At 35.9% G+C, this 18,298-nt stretch overlaps 1 protein-coding gene across 6 annotated transcripts in view; it reads left to right on the forward strand.

Moving 5' to 3' along the window:
• The window catches only part of ADGRG6 (adhesion G protein-coupled receptor G6), a 150,961-nt gene that overhangs the window by 80,922 nt on the left and 51,741 nt on the right, over window positions 1–18,298 (forward strand). For 4 of the 6 annotated variants that reach the window (XM_061130004.1, XM_061130005.1, XM_061130007.1 and 1 more), the window contains 5 exons: window positions 472–555; window positions 6,479–6,564; window positions 9,132–9,184; window positions 10,742–10,804; window positions 17,525–17,667. In XM_061130004.1, the coding sequence (XP_060985987.1) occupies window positions 472–555; window positions 6,479–6,564; window positions 9,132–9,184; window positions 10,742–10,804; window positions 17,525–17,667 (429 nt within the window). The remainder of the gene's footprint in view (window positions 1–471; window positions 556–6,478; window positions 6,565–9,131; window positions 9,185–10,741; window positions 10,805–17,524; window positions 17,668–18,298) is intronic. The other 2 variants (XM_061130006.1, XM_061130009.1) reach the window with 1 other exon arrangement.

Raw genomic sequence — 18,298 nt, forward strand, 5'->3', positions numbered from 1 at the left:
AGTATATTTTCTTCTGAAATTTTATTTTGCTACTCTCAGTATATCAGAAAGACTAACTTAGTTTAGATAATTTTCAAGCTGACAGGTGGTGTTCAGACTTCCCTCTCTAGCCTTTCTTTTTATAGACTTAGGAGACTGAATTCTAGGAAGGTTTACTCATCTGCTGTGTGATCATCAGCCTCTTGAGGGCAAACTTAGGTCTAGAATCTGAATGTTCCTTCTCCATTCTCTTTGTGCCAGTTTCAGACTCTTGTACAAGATGGCACCAAAGACCATGGGAACAGATTCTTAATGTGCTATAGAAGGCATTGCTTCATTTTATACATTACAACTTCAAAACTTGTGTTTAGTGGCAAGAAATGGTTTCTGTTCCTCCTCTATATATTTTCATGCATCAATTATAGATTGCTTATCCATATTAACTTTCATGTGCTTTTTGCAAAATGACATCTTTCTCATCTTTATTACCAGCTACTGTAAACCCCCCTAGTACTACATCACCCACTGTCACCACTAACATGCCTGTTACTAACAGAACCGATACACAAAGGAATGGTAAGAAATCGTTACCTTTTATGTTTGTGGTATGTCTGACTTGATGAACACCTGTATTCCAAAGGTGGAAATATCTAATGTTCCAACAAAGTGTCTTTTGTTAGAATCAATTGGTACATTTGTACATTTGCAAGACTAGTAAAATAAATACCATTTGATTGCCTTGAGTTCCCCGAATAACCAATGGAATGAGTACACATCAAAGTATCACATCTATGAATTTTAGCTAAAATTTCTTTCAAAGGAAGCTTTCAGAGAAAGACTAGTTAAAAGGAATGAGTTTGCATTATACTAGAGACCCGAGAAGAAAAATATTTATAGCATTCTGTCAGATTATTCTCTAAAGAAACCTGTTTTAAAGAATTTTGTAATCTCAAAAAACTACATACTTTTAGTAATTTAATTTCTCACTGAGGCCAACTTTATGTTCAAACATTTAGATCATTTTTATACAGTAATACTTTGCTCTTTGTTTTTATTTGTTGAGGGATAATGGCTCCCTCCAATATTCTTGCCTGGAGAATCCCATGGACAGAGGCTCTCAGTGGGCTACAGTCCATGGATTCGCAAACAGTCGGACGCAGCTGAGCAACTACACACACACACACCATAGTTAGAATGTGATTGGATATTAACTAAATTATAAATCAATTTTTGACTGACGAAACTTCAAGTAACTACCAATACCTCCTGTTTTTTCCTTGTACAAATACATTTCTGTTTATATTATTTATAATTTGCAAAGTTACAGTAAGATAAGCAATGAACCGGGGAAATGTCAGGTTGATTATTTAATCTGCGACCTATATTGACTACATCCATAGCTTTTTGGTAATTCAGAGTAAGTGGATTCAGTTTCTTCTGAAAAAGAGAAATTCCAATCAGGTGAGCACACCATTGCCTCAAACACAGTAATATTCTCAAATATGAGGTATTAGAAACAAAGGAATTTTCTCAACCTCAATCATTTAACTTGCAAGGCCAAGACATCTGTGATGTATCACCAGGAAGCAAAACCCAGAGAAGAGAAACTGGCATAGTTCATTTTTTCTTTTGGCTTTGGGGGTTACATCAACTTCCTCTGTAAGGACATTTAAATTGAAAGTATGGAATATTTTACATGAAACATAGATATAAATTTCATTAGGGTTATAAAGACATCGATTCAGGGAAGTGTTTATGGTTATTCTGGTAGTTACGCCAAGGAGATTTATGATGGAGCAAAAATTCCAGCAACCCCCAAGAAAGCAAAAGCAGCTGAAATTTCCAGTGCATATTTCACATGGACTCTAGCCAGTAGATGGGAATATTATAATTCTAACTAAGTATTTCACTCTTTGTATGAACATACAAAGAGCCTCTGTGGCATTCTCCCTCCAGGACTGGCACATCCTCTACTGCCCAAGAACGTTTACATGATGCTTCAGAGTCCTCGCCTTGGTGGAGTGGAGCTGTATTCACTCAATCATGTCATTTCTGACATTCTTGAAGAGAGCCTTGTTCAGTGCATCTCTCTCTGCGTCATAACCTTCATGGGCATTTCAACAAAAAAAGCAAATGTTAGAATCAGTTCAGATGGTTTGATTTGGCCACTTGAAAGAAAGAAAACTCGAATTCAGATCATTCTTGATAAAAATGTAATCCGAGCACTTAAAAATATTTGAAAGTCCTCATGTTGTAGAAATAGTCTCAAATTGTGTTCTCAAATTTCTGCAGCATCTCAATTTTACCACATCCTTGAACCGTCTCTACCATTTATAATAGGTTTTATCCCCCCCCCCACAAATTGACTCACTTTTTTACTTAAACATTTATATTTATATGGGAAAATATCACAGTTGTAAACTGAAACTAGTGCTGCTTGTCTTAAAATAGAAGTGTAAAGTGAAAATAAATATAGTGAAAACAATGCTACTGAATTCTCTCTATATCCAGTTGTCTTCTCACATCTCAGCACTTGAAGCCTTCATTTTTTTTTTTTTTTAAAGGGAGGGTTACAAGACCCACTGTAATTAATTTTTTTGTCTTTGGTGTAGTTAAATTTGAAATAATTGAAAAGAGAATTACTTGTTTACCTTGTGAATAAATGGGATTTAATGTCCTATTCTAGACTATCTGAGATCATTCACATGCTATCAGCAATGTCAAATACACTTTTCTTGGGAAACTGATGTGATAAACATTCTCAGGCCTCAGATCTGATATATTAGAGAAGGCTGTTTTGTTCACTGTCAGAAAGATACACAGCTATCAGATCTGTTATCTACCTTATCCACTCTTATAAACTCTGCACTATCAAAGAAATCTACTAGCAAAGAAATCTAATTCATCAGTCATGATATGCTGGTGTGGTGAGGGATGAGGGATTTAAATTGTTTGGCAATCAGATGTATTTTTAGAGTATATCAAGAGACTTTGTTTTCATGGCTTTTGTGAAATGTCCATATTCCCTTGCATAAAGTTATTTCTGTTATTTTTCAATAGGATTTTAATCTGATAGTTCAGATTATATACTAAGAAAATTTTATCTTTTAAGCTACTTTTCACAAACATGTTTCAGTATATGAGGAACAATTTAGGTGTTCCCACAAATAACTTTTGTGCCTTTTCCATTCCACTGCATTCCCAAGAAGAGCTCTTGGACTTATTATTATTTCCATTCCAAATCATATGTTCTATGCTTGAAGCATCACTGTACTGCTGCTGAATATTAAACTTTTGTGAGGTTAGCACAAGCAATCAAAGTAAGAAACTGACTTTGTTAGTCCTTATTATTCTTCTAAAAACCTACAAGTGCAAATTGTACCACCGCTTCTAGTTTCTCACATACATTTCACTACTCGAAAAAATTTACTATCAGGGTATTCATGTGGACCCAATGATCAATCTAGCTTTATATGCCACATAACTTAAATTGTATGTGTGGTGAGCAGTACTCCAGTCATATGATAAATGCCACTGTCTGCTATAATTGCCTCTGCACCAGTCAAAGGAGTAATCTTCAATGTAGAATAACGTTTAATTTCTACTTTAAAATCTATCTTTTCAAATGTATATTTTAAAACCTACCTTTTCAATCCTACTTCATTCCCTTGAATGGAGAATAGTCTCATTTCCAAATGTTCCAAGAAATTCTGAAAAGAGTGTTAAGAAAATTAAAAAAGGAAAAGATCTACAGGCAGGCATAAGTTTTGATACCAGATCTGTTATGGCAAGTAATGGTTTCTGCTTTGAAGTTTTGTCGGGCTGGAAGAGTCATCTAATTGGAAAAAAGTGTCATGCATTCTTTAGACTGAGATGTCATTATTAGGACAATACATACAGCTTTTGAAGTCTCTGGAACAGATGAAGATTTGTGAATAGCTTTCTTATTGAGAAACCATAGGATTCGTTATATCTGTAGGAGAAAGTGACTTGATTACCAGGATGACCTGGAAAAGTCTGCATCGGTGTGTCTCAATTGTGCATTTTCTGCAGTGGCAATGTTTAAGCCAGTTATTTCGCTGCTGTCCAAAACCTTTCTCACCAGACCTTCAGTGGATATTTTATCTTGCTTTGGCAATTCATTCTTGAGTATTTCTTTGGATTACTTGTTGACTGCATTATCCAAAAATTTTATATAAGTATAACAAGCAGACAGCATTGAATAATTTTTGCTGAATATATAAATATCTCATTCTGAGGCTTCTGAAGCAAGACTATATAAAAAAAGATCCATAGCATGGGCGAATCTCCAACGCTTAGGGGTAGGTTGTTTGGTATAGTCATATATTTTATTTGCCGTAAACAACATAACACTGGGGAGAGTCCTATAGGGATTTAGACTGACTCTGATATGGAATGTCTTTCTCATTTATAAAAACAGTGAATTAGAAAAAAAAAGTGAGAAATATTTTAAATTAAAAAAAAAATCTTAAATGTTTGGATGCTTCTGTAAAATTTCAGAAATGTGAGTGATTGAAAATACTCACTTTTAATATTTTGCAGGATTCTCCTGAGAGGGCAAGACTGCAATTCCTAACACAGACACACGCTTTAGATCTCCATCTAGTGGTAGCTTGTCAGTTTTAATACTTAACTGGCATCAGGGAACATGCACAGAATACCCCTTAATTCCTAACATTGGTGTAGAATCTTGGACTTCTGGAACTTAAATTCCCTCTGAGTCATTCATAATGTCCACGATTTGATATAATGAGGTCTACAGTGTAAATTTGTTTGTTTGTTTGCCTGACTTATTATAATTTATTTTACATACACTTGTAATTTTTAATTCAGAATATTTTTTAAAGGAAGATAAAGTCAAGGTTATTAAAATATCTGAAGAGTTTTAGAAGCTGGACTTCTAATAACTTAGTATGCATAAATTGAACCAAATATCCTTGGACTTACACTGATCTCATAGACATATTATTACATCTGGGAGTGGTGATTTTTTTTAAAGCATGAGTTTCTTACCTCTGTACTGGAAAACATTCCTGTAGGAATGTGACTGGAATTTGCATTTTGGTAGATTTGGGAGTTCCTAGGAGACATACTTTTGTACTTTTATGTACTATTTCCCCCAAATCTTCAATGAATCTTTTCCCCATTGTTTTAATAATATATTTTTACATTTGCTATGCATATTTTGGCTTCCCTAGTGGCTCAGCAGTAAAGTCTCCACCTGCAATGCAGGAGATACAGGTTTGATCTCTGGGTTGGGAAGATCCCCTGGAGAAGGAAAGGACAACCCATTCTAGTATTTTTGCCTGGGAAATTCCATGGACAGAGAAGGCTGGCAGGTTACAGTCCATGAGGTTACAAAAGAGCTGGACATGACTGAGCGACTAAACAACAAACAACATGTGTATTTTACTCATGTTTATAAGCATGGAGATAGATGATTAATTGGCAATAATGAAGAATCAATGTTTTTTCCTGTATGATCTACCATATTTAAAAAGAATCTTTTTCTCGTTACTATTTGTAGTAAGATCTCCTTTAGCACATATCTAGAGAAATTTAGCAAACCTTGGCTGGTCAATTTGATTTTCATTAAAAAAAAAGAAAAATATATATGTATGGCAGACTGCTTTAAAGATTGCACTTCTGCAAAAAAGCACAACTTCCTTCTGACATAGGATTTTCTTTTACAAGCAAGTCCAGTTAAAAGTCCATCTGCAAATATTCTATTTTCCTCCTCTACTTGATACAAATGACTGCACTTATGGAATTTTGATAAAAAATCTGGTGAAAATGAGCCCAGCAACTTAAGTAGAAGAAAATGCTTTATTGGGGCAGGGGAAAGAGGATAGAGAGAGTAAGGAGCTGTGGGTGAAAAATACATGATACCTATTCTTTTCCAAATTAAGTTCTGCCCATCATCTTACTCAAGTTTTTGCATCTCAAACTATCATTCTTCATAATGTTAGAAAAGGATAATTTTTGGTTACAGGAAATTTTTGGTGTACATGAAGAATCTTTTAACAGACAGTAGGGAGAAGTGTATAGAATTAAGAATTATGAAGGAACATATATAGGTGATAATTTAGAAGCAATGACTTATCTATAAGTAAACTAAATGATAACTATTTCTAAAAAGTTGCAAGGTCACTGAAAATTACCTGTACAGAAAATTTCTATACCTATGTAGAAGGCATTTCTTAGTTGCTCAGTCGTGTCCGATTCTTTGCTACCCCACGGGCTATACAGTCCATGAAACTTTCCAGGCCAGAATACTGGAGTGGGTAGCCTTTCCCTTCTCCAGGGTATCTTCCTAACCCAGGGATCAAACCCAGGTCTCCCGCTTTGCTGGTGGATTCTTTACCAGATGAGTCACAAGGGAAGCCCTTGTATGAAATTATGTCATTATAAATGTAAGCTGATAAATGTATGACTGTAAAATATGACTAACGGACTGAATCCTATTTCCAATGGACAGATGGGATTATTTATAGAATTTCCATAGTGATTCAAAACATCCTTCCTCACCCCGAGGTGAAAGTACAGAGCAAGGTGGCAGAATGGGTAAGTGGATTGTAAAATTTCTGTTTTGGGGCTTTAAACTAATCTCTGGAAATCTGGGAAAGACTCTACTGTCTAACTGAACCCACAGATCATACTGAAATAAAGATGTGTGGAAGTGTAAGTGAAGTATTGCACTTTTGAATGGAAAGTGAGGTATAGTTGAATAAAGGACAAGAAAGTGAGCCTAATGGACTATTATGTCAAATAAGAAAAGAACAGCACAAATGGAAAAGTATTTTGAGAGGTATCTTTATTTACTGTAATAGTCGTACATTTTTAGCACTATTTGAGTCTTTGATTCAAAAACCAAGTTTATAAAAAGTATATCATGAATACCTTCCACCCATCCTTGACAGTCATCTGCCTGGAAACCAACTTATCTGCTTGGAAATCACTGTGAATTTTTCTTGTTTTTTTCCCAAGAATTTGTGAATGTAAAAGAAAATGACTATACATTCTTATGTTTTTCTTTTTACATTAAAAATAGAATATTGTACACACCATTCTACACTGTACTAGATATTTTGGTTATAATTTATTTAACCAGTATTCTGTTGGTGAAAATTTTGGTAATTTCTAATTTAAAAAACTAAACATTTAATTTTATTATTTTATAAATGTGTGTTATATATATACATTATATAAATACACGTTATAAATACATGTTAATGATTTTTTCCTTCTCTGATATAATATCAAAAATTTAATTTCCCATAGGTTTATATTTTTTATTTCCTATCTACAGCATACTTTGGAACCTTGTACTGCTTTTATTTACTACTACAGTTCAGACAATTTTTGTGGAAAAAGTAATTTGTCATTTAGGTATACATTCTGAAGTAACAAAAATGGGTTTCTTATGTGGCAGGGCATATATACTAAGGCCACATTTCTAATAAAAGAAAGTTAAACCATACACTGAGAGATAGTGATGATAATACTATATATATATAAAAGTATATATACTTTCTTCAGATATATGTATATGTATATATATTTGAAGAATGGTAGGAAAACATAGTTTTATTTTTAGAGGCTGCATCCTTTGCAACAAGTTACCCACAGAAAACAAAAGTATGTAATTAACAACTCTGTTACAAAAATTGAGGCGGGGGAGTAAAATCTAGTAGAAACCAAAGAAAAGTACTACTATCAACTTTCTGGAATGACATATTAATCTTAGCAGCTACTTCAAACACTAGATGTATTGAATTTCTAAATAGAGAGGGCTTTACTGAATGAGTTTAATCTTGCATCCCGTTTTCTTTCACATTCTTCTTTCTGCTTTTTTAAAGTCAGAATGTTTTCAAAAGATAAAGTTTTTTAAATTTATTTTATTGAAGTATAGTTGATTTTCAATGTTGTGTTAGTCAAAAGATAGAATTCTTTTTTCTCATTCTCAAATGAACCACTTCTAATGTTATTAATTCTGTAAATCAGCATTCATTGGGGAGTTTATGCTTTAGGCAAGGTATAATTTTACATTTATTTCATGCATGGTTTTCAACATAGCATCACTTTTTATCTGAAACTAAACTTTAATGGACATTTCTCCTTAAGATGTAAGATACGAAAGCAGGTGTTTGGTAACAGAGAAAGTATAAGTGGTGTCCCTATTTCATATTATTACTATTTACAATTTAAAAATAATTTAATGCTTCTTTCCAGAATTTCCTAGAATTTACATTCAATTTAAAAACGCTCACAAGGAAGGCTAAATGTGTGTATGAAACAAGACCTAAAAAAACTCTTTGGAGGTGATATATAAATAAGAGAATTTCATGTCAGTAAAGAAATCAAAATATTTTGTGATTGTATTGGACATATGTAAGGTTGTTGTTTTTGTTTTATGGAAAGGAATCCATTGCTTCATTAAAAAGTTTAGTGCTGAGACTCATAAAAATTGTTAAATGACCACATAATTATCAATAACACAGTTCTCTATAATGTTGAACTTCTCTTTGTTTTTAGAGGTCTATATTGTTAATTTATCATTTTTCTTACTACTAATATTCTTATAAGATGGTAATTGCTAGAAAAACATGTGTTAATGCACCTCGGTGTTTGTTGAATGAAGAATGTGGAAGGTGTGTATTATGCTAGTCTTTCCTGTGTATTCTATTGTGGATAAGTTCTCAGCATTATAGCTAACTTGAGAGCCCATTATAGAGAAAGCCCTAATAATATAGGCTAAAGAGGAAAGTATAATGTTTCCATTCAGACAGACTTGGGTTCCAGTCTGGGATCTGTTACTTCTTAGTTGCAGCTGGGTGAGCTATTTCATCTCCGTGAAGCTTCGTTCCTTGGTGTAACGGGTGGGAGGATAGTGCAGATAATACCTATCTCATTAGCTGTTGCGAGAATAAAAGAGAAAACACTGGTAAATTTCTTGGCATACAGTGCCTCAGTAGCTGTTGTCTGTACCTTTCTTTCATTCCTTTAGCTCTTTGGAATTTTCCCAGGGTCTTATTCCAATAACAATTAATGGGAGAGAAGAAACTGGATTTAAATTTCTTTTTTTTTTTTTAAGTGTTAATTCAAACTCACCATTTCCATTGTATTTTCAGCTCAATTCAACATTCCAGAATTGGAACTACACCGTTTACGTGGTTAATATCAGGTAAGTGACAGAATAAATTGAGAAATAGAAAGTAGTATCTAGGGGACTTGCCTGGCAGCCAGTGGTTAAGACTCTGTGCTTCCACTGCAAGGGACACAGGTTCGATTCCTGTTAGGGGAACGAAGACCCCGCATGATGCAAGGTGTAGCGCCCTCCGTTGCCCCTACCAGTGCAAAAAAACAGGAGTGTCTAATTTAATACTACTCTCTCTCTGTGGTTATACTGACACACACATACACATGAAAATACAGAAATACACACTATACTCATAATCTTTCTAAATAACTCTATATATTTTACCATTGCTTTGCACAAAAAGCTTCAATAGTGCAGTAATGGTTTAAAAAAATTTTGATTGTAGATCCCAGTCATTTTTAAAAAATTTAACTTGTACTCCCAAAATATATTTGTAATTTTAAATAGATTTTATGTATGCATGTGTGTATGTGTATATTACTTAACCAATATATGTTATCATGTAATATAAATAGAAATTAGTTGCTTCTCACACACCAGTAGTTCATCAAGAGCATTCCCTGGTTTGCATGAACCCGTTTGAAGACCATTTTTTTTGTAAAATAAGACATCTACAGTGTGATTGCAACCTAGCCTTTCAAAATTAACTTTCACTAATCTTCTATTTAAATACTCCATGAATCTCCAGCAGAAGAGATTTTCCACCTGTGTTACCTACCTGTCTTCCTCTGCACCTTGATTTTATAGTTTTATAGTTTCTAAAGTGTATTTGTGCTGTGCTTTGCTTAGTCACTCAGTCCTGTCTGACTCTTTGCGACCCCATGGACTATAGCCCACCAGGCTCCTCTGGCCATGGGATTCTCCAGGCAAGAATACTGGACTGGGTTGCCATGCCCTCTCCAGGGGATCTTCCCAACCCAGGGATCAAAGCCAGGTCTCTCTCACTGCAGGTAGAGTCTTTACTGTCCGAGGCACCAGGGAAGCCCTAAACATGTATTCTATGAATCTGAGATATATCGATAATGTATCTCACAGAAAAGAGGATCAAAGGGTCAGATTAGTTCAGGAGCAAGTTTCTGTATATCCAAGCATCTCAGATTCTTTCATGTACTGATATGCATTATGAAATCTTCGAAAGAGAGAGAAGGCATGTAGTTCCAAGTTTTATTTTGCCTTGGAGCTGATTTGTCTCAGGCTTAAGAAGGAACTAGGACCTCTGAAGACACATTTGCTAACACTGGCTTAGAACGTCCTCTCTGCCTCTTTCTTTCACCTCCTCAAATTTTGTTGCTGATCATGCAGCAGATGAGGTTGATAATGAATATGCATGCATGCATGCTAAGTCATTTCAGTTGAGTCTGACTCTTTGCAACCCTGTGGATCATAGCCCGCCGGGCTCCTCTGTCCATGGGATTCTCCAGGCAAGAATACTGCAGTGGGCTGCCGTGCCCGCCTCCAGGGGATCTTTGTGACCCAGGGATCGAACCCTTGTCTCTCACATGTCCTGCATTGACAAGCGGGTTCTTTATCACTAATGCCCGGGGAAGCCCTGATAACGAATATACCTGTTTGTATTTACAGTTTTCACCTGAGCACTGGAGAGGACAAGATTAAAGTGAGGAGAAGCATTGTGACTGACCAAAGGTAACGCTGACAAGGCCTCGCAGAAAATGTGACATCTTTTCTCATGTTCTCTGTTTTGAATGTCTTGTAGAGAAATAAAATCAGTGAGGTAGGAGAGAAATGTTTCTTTTGAGTAGCACATGTCAATTATTTCTTTAGCCCTAATGAACAAGTCTCCCTTTTTTCCTATAGTTAAAACTGTAATATAAGCAGACTCAGTAGAAATATACATCTGATAAAAAAAAATAATGCAGAATTGGAACATTTATTATTTTTAGTATTGATAATTCCAGTTTATGGTAACCTATTGCCTGTTATTTGAAATTTCATAGACCTTCAAAGAAAGAAAAATAATTATAGTGTTAAGTCAAGTACTTATGTACAGTAGCATCTAATAATATGGGTAATAGGTGCTGAAATATTTTCAGCATTCAAAGCCATCAGCTAATTTTCTGAAGTTTTCATTTTTAAAAGTGTATCAGGGTCATGACTTAAGCAAGCAGGTAATTTAATAGATATGTTCACCATATATAAACAGTTGGCATTTAAAGACCAACTGTTCAAGAGTGCTATGTAGTAAAAAAACAATGTAAACTCCCAAGTAAAATAAACGAGGTTGTGTCAGGTCGTATACTGCATCTCCACAGAATAAAAAAAGTCAGTTGAAAAGCAAAAGTTTACATTTTTTACTTAGTTTCAATTGACTGAATTGATATCTGTATTTACAACTATAGAGATGGAATATATTTCTTTTTACGTCATATATTCTTAGAAGCTAGTAATAAAATTTCATATGAGGGTTGACCAGAGAGTTTTCTTATTTTTTTCTTTTTCTATTCAGAAAAACACATTAGAAAAACACATGTTTCTCTATTCATTAGAAAAACACATGTCTTTAAGATTATATTTCAAACTTACCATTTTTGTATATATTCAACAGACTGGATTGGACCATCTGATTAGGGAAAGTTATTGTTTATTTTCTAGAATTGTTCCTTTTTCTTTATGACCTGAAGATCAGAGTAATGTATTTAATGTATCTTAACACTGTCTTCTTGATGGTAACAGGATTTTTCTCCTTATTTTAGCCAAATAAATTCTTCTCCAAACTGTACTGCTAGATCATATTGAACCTGGAATAATGGATCCACAATTACCTGGATAACTTTGCTGGAGGACACTTTGTCTTGCAGTTGGGGCAGCCCTACTTCAAAGTGTCTCCAGTGCTATACCCTCTTCATAGGGCTCAAAATCAGATTCTAATAATGCAATTTTATGAGAACAACCAAATAAAATATTTTCCAGAAGTATAAAACATATTAAACTCATGCCCTTTGGAAGCATCATCATAACACTCATCCTGACCACCTTTATAACCTTCATCACAGCATCTCATTACGTTTGCACTTTATGATTCCAAGCACTGTCTTATTCACTGACTCATTTGCTTCTCTACCAGTTACCTCCAACATAGATAAGGCAGGTAACATCCTGCCCTTTCAACCAGTGACAAAACTAAGACCCCATGAATTGCCCAACATCAACCAGCCAATGTGAGAAGCCAAGATTTCTGACCTCATGTTCCCATGCTCTGGTCCTATTTACTGTGATTCTTCTATTCCCTGATGATACTAATATCAGTCATCATGAGTATAGGTCCACACCTTAGAAACTCTTGTTGGAAAGACATTTAAATTCGTGGAATCTGTTTCCTGTCTGTAACGCCAATGTGTAATTTTATAAAAAATTATAGGGAGAATGAATTTAGAGTGTATATGGGAAAATCCATACATTTTGTTTTTCTTTGGTATGAGCTTCTGGCATTGCTTTAAAGTTTGTTCGTACCAACTTTATCTCCATCTTTTCTTTCTGCTCTCTGTTGCTTTTATGCTCATGGATGAACCTTTGTGATCTCTCATGGTTTTTCTCAAAGTTACAATCTACTAGTCTTACACACACTCTTTTTTTCCCCAACCTTTCCTTTCAATTGAACTGTAACACCTAACACAAACCCTACCTTTAGATAATGCTATCATACTCTATTGCCTAGACAGACAGGAAACCAGAGCCACAGAGACTGATTTATTCAATTAAAGAATGACTGATAGTAACAACAGATAGAGCTGGATTTTGCAGAACCATAAAATAGTTTCAGTTTCCAGAATGAGAAAGGAAAACAACACAAATAAGACGTGTGAAAACGCATGATCATTCTTGAATTGCCGAATTTGGGTCAGTACCATCCAGAACGTACTGTGTTCTCAATATTCAAGGGAAGCAAAAGTTGACATTGCCAACTCTTAAGTTCTCAGTTACTGGAGTGGTGAAGTTTAGCATCCAACAATAATTTAATCAAGGGATACTTTTTTTCTTTAATAGGTCATTTAAAAATTATTATATCACAGTTCAACATTATATTCACATTTGTGTTTTTCTCATCCTAAATATGACTCCTATATGAACAGTAAGCAGTAAGTGACTTCAGAGATAAATAGCTCTTCAGAATGAACTATCAGAATTATAAAGTACAGATACTTAGGGGAAAAATAGGGCTATTTTAAAATTTCACCCAACGTTGACTAGCAAAGATTTCACTTACTTTTCTTCTTTTTAGCATCACAAATACTCTATTTCATTTATATTGATACTCACAGTATTTCATAAATCAAATATGCCACTGCCTGTCCTCTGAGGACTTCATAGTTATTTCAGGAACAATGCTACTGGGTTCACTTTGGCATCTTTTGCTTTCCCTTTTGACTGTGTATATGATTACAAGTGAACAGGAAATTATGTTACTTCAAATTGTAGAACCAGAGTTTTGGTGGGGATTTTAGGATATATATCTCTGCTTCCTATAGAGATACTTTCTTTTTAAAGACAAGCCAGTTCAAGCAATATATAAACTTATTCAGTAACATGACAATTACTGAGTGAATGTCAATTATTTATTTTGTAACTTTTCAGTGCACAGAGTACTAGTAAATGCTTCATAGAGATAGAAAAGCATTTTATCACAATTCTGGAGAAATTGCAACATGTTTGTAACTAATAATACTCAGTAATTTAAAAGTTAATTGTTTAATCAGTTCAGTTCAGTTGCTCAGTCCTGTCAGACTCTTTGCAACCCCATTAACCGCAGAATGCCAGGCCTCCCTGTCCATCACCAGCTTCCGGAGTTTACCCAAACTCATGTCCATTGAGTCAGTAATGCCATCCAACCATCTCATCTTCTGCCGTCTCCTTCTCCTCCTGCCCTCAATCTTTCCTAGCATCAGGGTCTTTTCAAATGAGTCAGCTCTTCGATCAGGTGGCCAAAGTATTGGAATTTCAGCTTCAACGTCAGTCCTTCCAATAAACACCCAGGACTGATCTCCTTTAGGATGGACTGGTTGGATCTCCTTGCAGTCCAAGGGACTCTCAAGAGTCTTCTCTAACACCACAGTTCAAAAGCATCAATTCTTTGGCCCTCAGCCTTCTTTATAGTCCAGTTCTCACATCCATTCATGACTACTGGAAAAACCATAGCCTTGACTAGATGGACCTTTGTCGACAAAGTAATGTCTCTGCTTTTTAATATGCTTTCTAAGTTGGTCATGACTTTCCTTCCAAGGAGTAAGCGTCTTTTAATTTCATGGCTGCAATCACCATCTGCAGTGACTTTGGAGCCCCCAAAAATAAAGTCTGACACTGTTTCCACTGTTTCCCCATCTATTTGCCATGAAGTGATGGGACCAGATGCCATGATCTTAGTTTTCTGAATGTTGAGCTTTAAGCCAACTTTTTCACTCTCCTCTTTCACTTTCATCAAGAGGCTTTTTAGTTCCTCTTCACTTTCTGCCATAAGGGTGGTGTCATCTGCATATCTGAGGTTATTGGTATTTCTCTTGGCAATCTTGATTCCAGCTTGTGCTTCCTCCAGCCCAGCGTTTCTCATGATGTACTCTGCATATAAGTTAAATAAGCAGGGTGACAATATATAGCCTTGACCTACTCCTTTTCCTATTTGGAACCAGTCTGTTGTTCCATGTCCAGTTCTGACTGTTGCTTCCTGACCTGCATATAGGTTTCTTAAGAAGCAGGTCAGGTGGTCTGGTATTCCCATCTCTTTCAGAATTTTCCACAGTTTATTGATGATCCACACAGTCAAAGGCTTTGGCATAGTCAATAAAGCAGAAATAGATGTTTTTCTGGAACTCTCTTGCTTTTTCGATGATCCAGCTGATGTTGACATTTGATCTCTGGTTCCTCTGCCTTTTCTAAAACCGGCTGGAACATCTGAAAGTTCACAGTTCACGTATTGCTGAAGCCTGGCTTGGAGAATTTTGAGCATTACTTTACTAGCATGTTAGATGAGTGCAATTGTGTGATAGTTTGAGCTTTCTTTGGCATTGCCTTTCTTTGGGATTGGAATGAAAACTGACCTTTTCTTGTGGCCACTGCTGAGTTATCCAAATTTGCTGGCATATTGAGTGCAGCGCTTTCACAGCATCATCTTTCAGGATTTGAAATAGCTCAACTGGAATTCTATCACCTCCACTAGCTTTGTTCTTAGGGATGCTTTCCAAGGCCTACTTGACTTCACATTCCAGGATGTCTGGCTCGAGGTGAGTGATCACACCATCATGGTTCTGGATCATGAAGATCTTTTTTGTACATTTCTTCTGTGTATTCTTGCCACCTCTTCTTAATATCTTCTGCTTCTGTTAGGTCCCTACCATTTCTGTCCTTTATTGAGCCCATCTTTGCGTGAAATGTTCCCTTGGTATCTCTAATTTTCTTGAAGAGATCTCTAGTCTTTCCCATTCTATCATTTTCCCCTATTTCTTTACATTGATCGCTGAGGAAGCCTTTCTTATCTCTCCTTGCTATTCTTTGGAACTCTGCATTCAAATGGGTATATCCTTCCTTTTCTCCTTTGCTTTTTGCTTCTCTTTTTTTCCACAACTATTTGTAAGGCCTCCTCAGACACCATTTTGCTTTTTTGCATTTGTTTTTCTTGGGGATGGTCTTGATCTTGTCTTCTGTACAATGTCACGACTTCCATCCATAGTTCATCAGGCACTCTGTCTATCAGATCTAGTCCCTTAAATCTATTTCTCACTTCCACTGTGTAATCATAAGGGATTTGATTTAGGTCATACCTGTATGGTCTAGCGGTTTTCCCTACTTTCTTTAAGTCTGAATTTGGCAATAAGGAGTTCAGGGTCTGAGCTACAGTCAGTTCCTGGTCTTGTTTTTGCTGACTGTATAGAACTTCTCCATCTTTGTCTGCAAAGAATATAATCAATCTGATTTCGGTGTTGACCATCTGGTGATGTCCATGTGTAGAGTCTTCTCTTGTGTTGTTGGAAGAGGGTGTTTGCTATGACCAGTGTGTTCTCTTGGCAAAACTCTGTTAGCCTTTGACCTGCTTCGTTTTGTACTCCAAGGCCAAATTTGCCTGTTACTCCAGGTGTTTCTTGACTTCCTACTTTTGCATTCCAGTCCCCTATAATGAAAAGGACATCTTTTTTGGGTGTTAGTCCTAAAAGGTCTTGTAGGTCTTCATAGAACTGTTCAACTTCAGCTTCTTCAGCATTACTGGTCAGAGCATAGACTTGGATTACCATGATATTGAATGGTTTGCCTTGGAAACGAACAGAGAGCATTCTGTCGTTTCACACATTGCATCCAGTTACTGCATTTCAGACTCTTTTGTTGACTATGATGGCTACTTCATTTGTTCTAAAGGATTCCTGCCCACCATAATAGATATAATGGTCATCTGAGTTAAATTCACCCATTCCAGTCCATTTTAATTCGCTGATTCTAGAATGTCGAGGTTCACTCTTGCCATCTCTTGTTTGACCACTTCCAATTTGCCTTGATTCATGGACCTAACATTCCAGGTTCCTATGCAATATTGCTCTTTACAGCATCGGACCTTGCTTCTATCACCAGTCACATCCACAGCTGGGTGTTATTTTTGCTTTGGCTCCATCCCTTCATTCTTTCTGGAGTTATTTCTCCACTCTTCTCCAGTAGCATATTGGGCACCTACCGACCTGGGGAGTTCATCTTTCAGTGTCCTATCTTTTTGCCTTTTCCTACTGTTCATGGGGTTCTCAAGGCAAGAATACTGAATTGGTTTGCCATTCCCTTCTCCAGTGGACCACATTTTGTCAGATCTCTCCACCATGACCTGTCTGTCTTGGGTGGCCCCACATGGCATGGCTTAGTTTCATTGAGTTAGACAAGGCTGTGGTCCATGTGATCAGATTGGCTAGTTTTCTGTGATTGTGGTTTCAGTCTGTCTGCCCTCTGATGCCCTCTCTTAGAGCCTTCTGTTTCTCTTACGTTTAATCAGATTAATCTGATTGTTTAATCAGATTAGTTGAAATTCTAATTTTTCTTAAAAAACTTTATTTTTGACTTTAAAGAAACAGTATAGCATTAACCACAAATATGACTTTCTTGCATGTGTGCTATAAAATATTAAAGTATTTCTTAAAAGAAATGGGGTAATATGATAGATAATACATGCAGCATTCCATAAAATGTTCATATTGAGATTTTTTAAGGTTATAATTTTTTTTAGCATTGTAATTTGTGCAGGGACAGAAGTCCTTGAATACTTTGATGTATTTCTTTAGTCTCAACACTTTACGGTTACTCTCTTACTACCATATGCAATTGTTCTATTTTTCCACCAAAAAATGATCTGACTGGTCAGCAACTCTGTCTGAATTATTTTCCTAGGTTGGTGATTTGGGCCCTTTTGGTTTATAATGCTACCAACAATCCCAGTTTAGAAGGAAGAACCATTCAGCAGAAGCTCTTAAGAAATAATGAGTCCCTGGATGAGGGCTTGAGGCTACATACAGTGAATGTGAGACAACTGGGTAAGTGTTTTTAACTGTTTTATTATATGTATTTATGTGACTATATAACAGGTTAAGTTGAAACAAAATCAACAAAAATATTCCTCCTTTGTGTGTTTGCTTATTTAAAGCTATTTTTTTCTGATGATAAAGTTCATCCTATTGGTGACATTGTTAAAAATGGGTGACAAGGTTAGCATAAAAGATAGCACCTTGATACCTATGAATCCAAGGGAATGAAAGAGGCAGATGGAAGTTGATACCCTATTTTAGGAACCTATTGTGAAAATACTAAGAATATGAGCAAAATGCCAAGATAACCTTGACCAGAGCTGGCGTCAACTTTAGGAATAAAGAGATTGTGAGTGTGTGCATATGGGATATCCAAAGAAGTAAATCTTATAAAAGACAGTTTCTTGTTATAAAATATCCTCTTATGTTCTCTGTCTCTGTTACCATCTATGCAGGAATAGATAGGCCAGAAATCTGGGAGTCATCCCAAACCTAGATTGGTTTCTCACCTGGACGTGGTTCACATCCTGAGCTCCAGCCATAGGTGTGGCGTAGCCAGCACTTCCCCAGACATGTTGTGCTCTTTCTTTCTTTGCCCACATTTCTTCCCTCCTCTCTCACTGCCCACCTGATGGTCACC

Source organism: Dama dama, chromosome 26, assembly GCF_033118175.1.
Source record: "Dama dama isolate Ldn47 chromosome 26, ASM3311817v1, whole genome shotgun sequence".
Classification (NCBI taxonomy): Eukaryota; Metazoa; Chordata; class Mammalia; order Artiodactyla; family Cervidae; genus Dama; species Dama dama.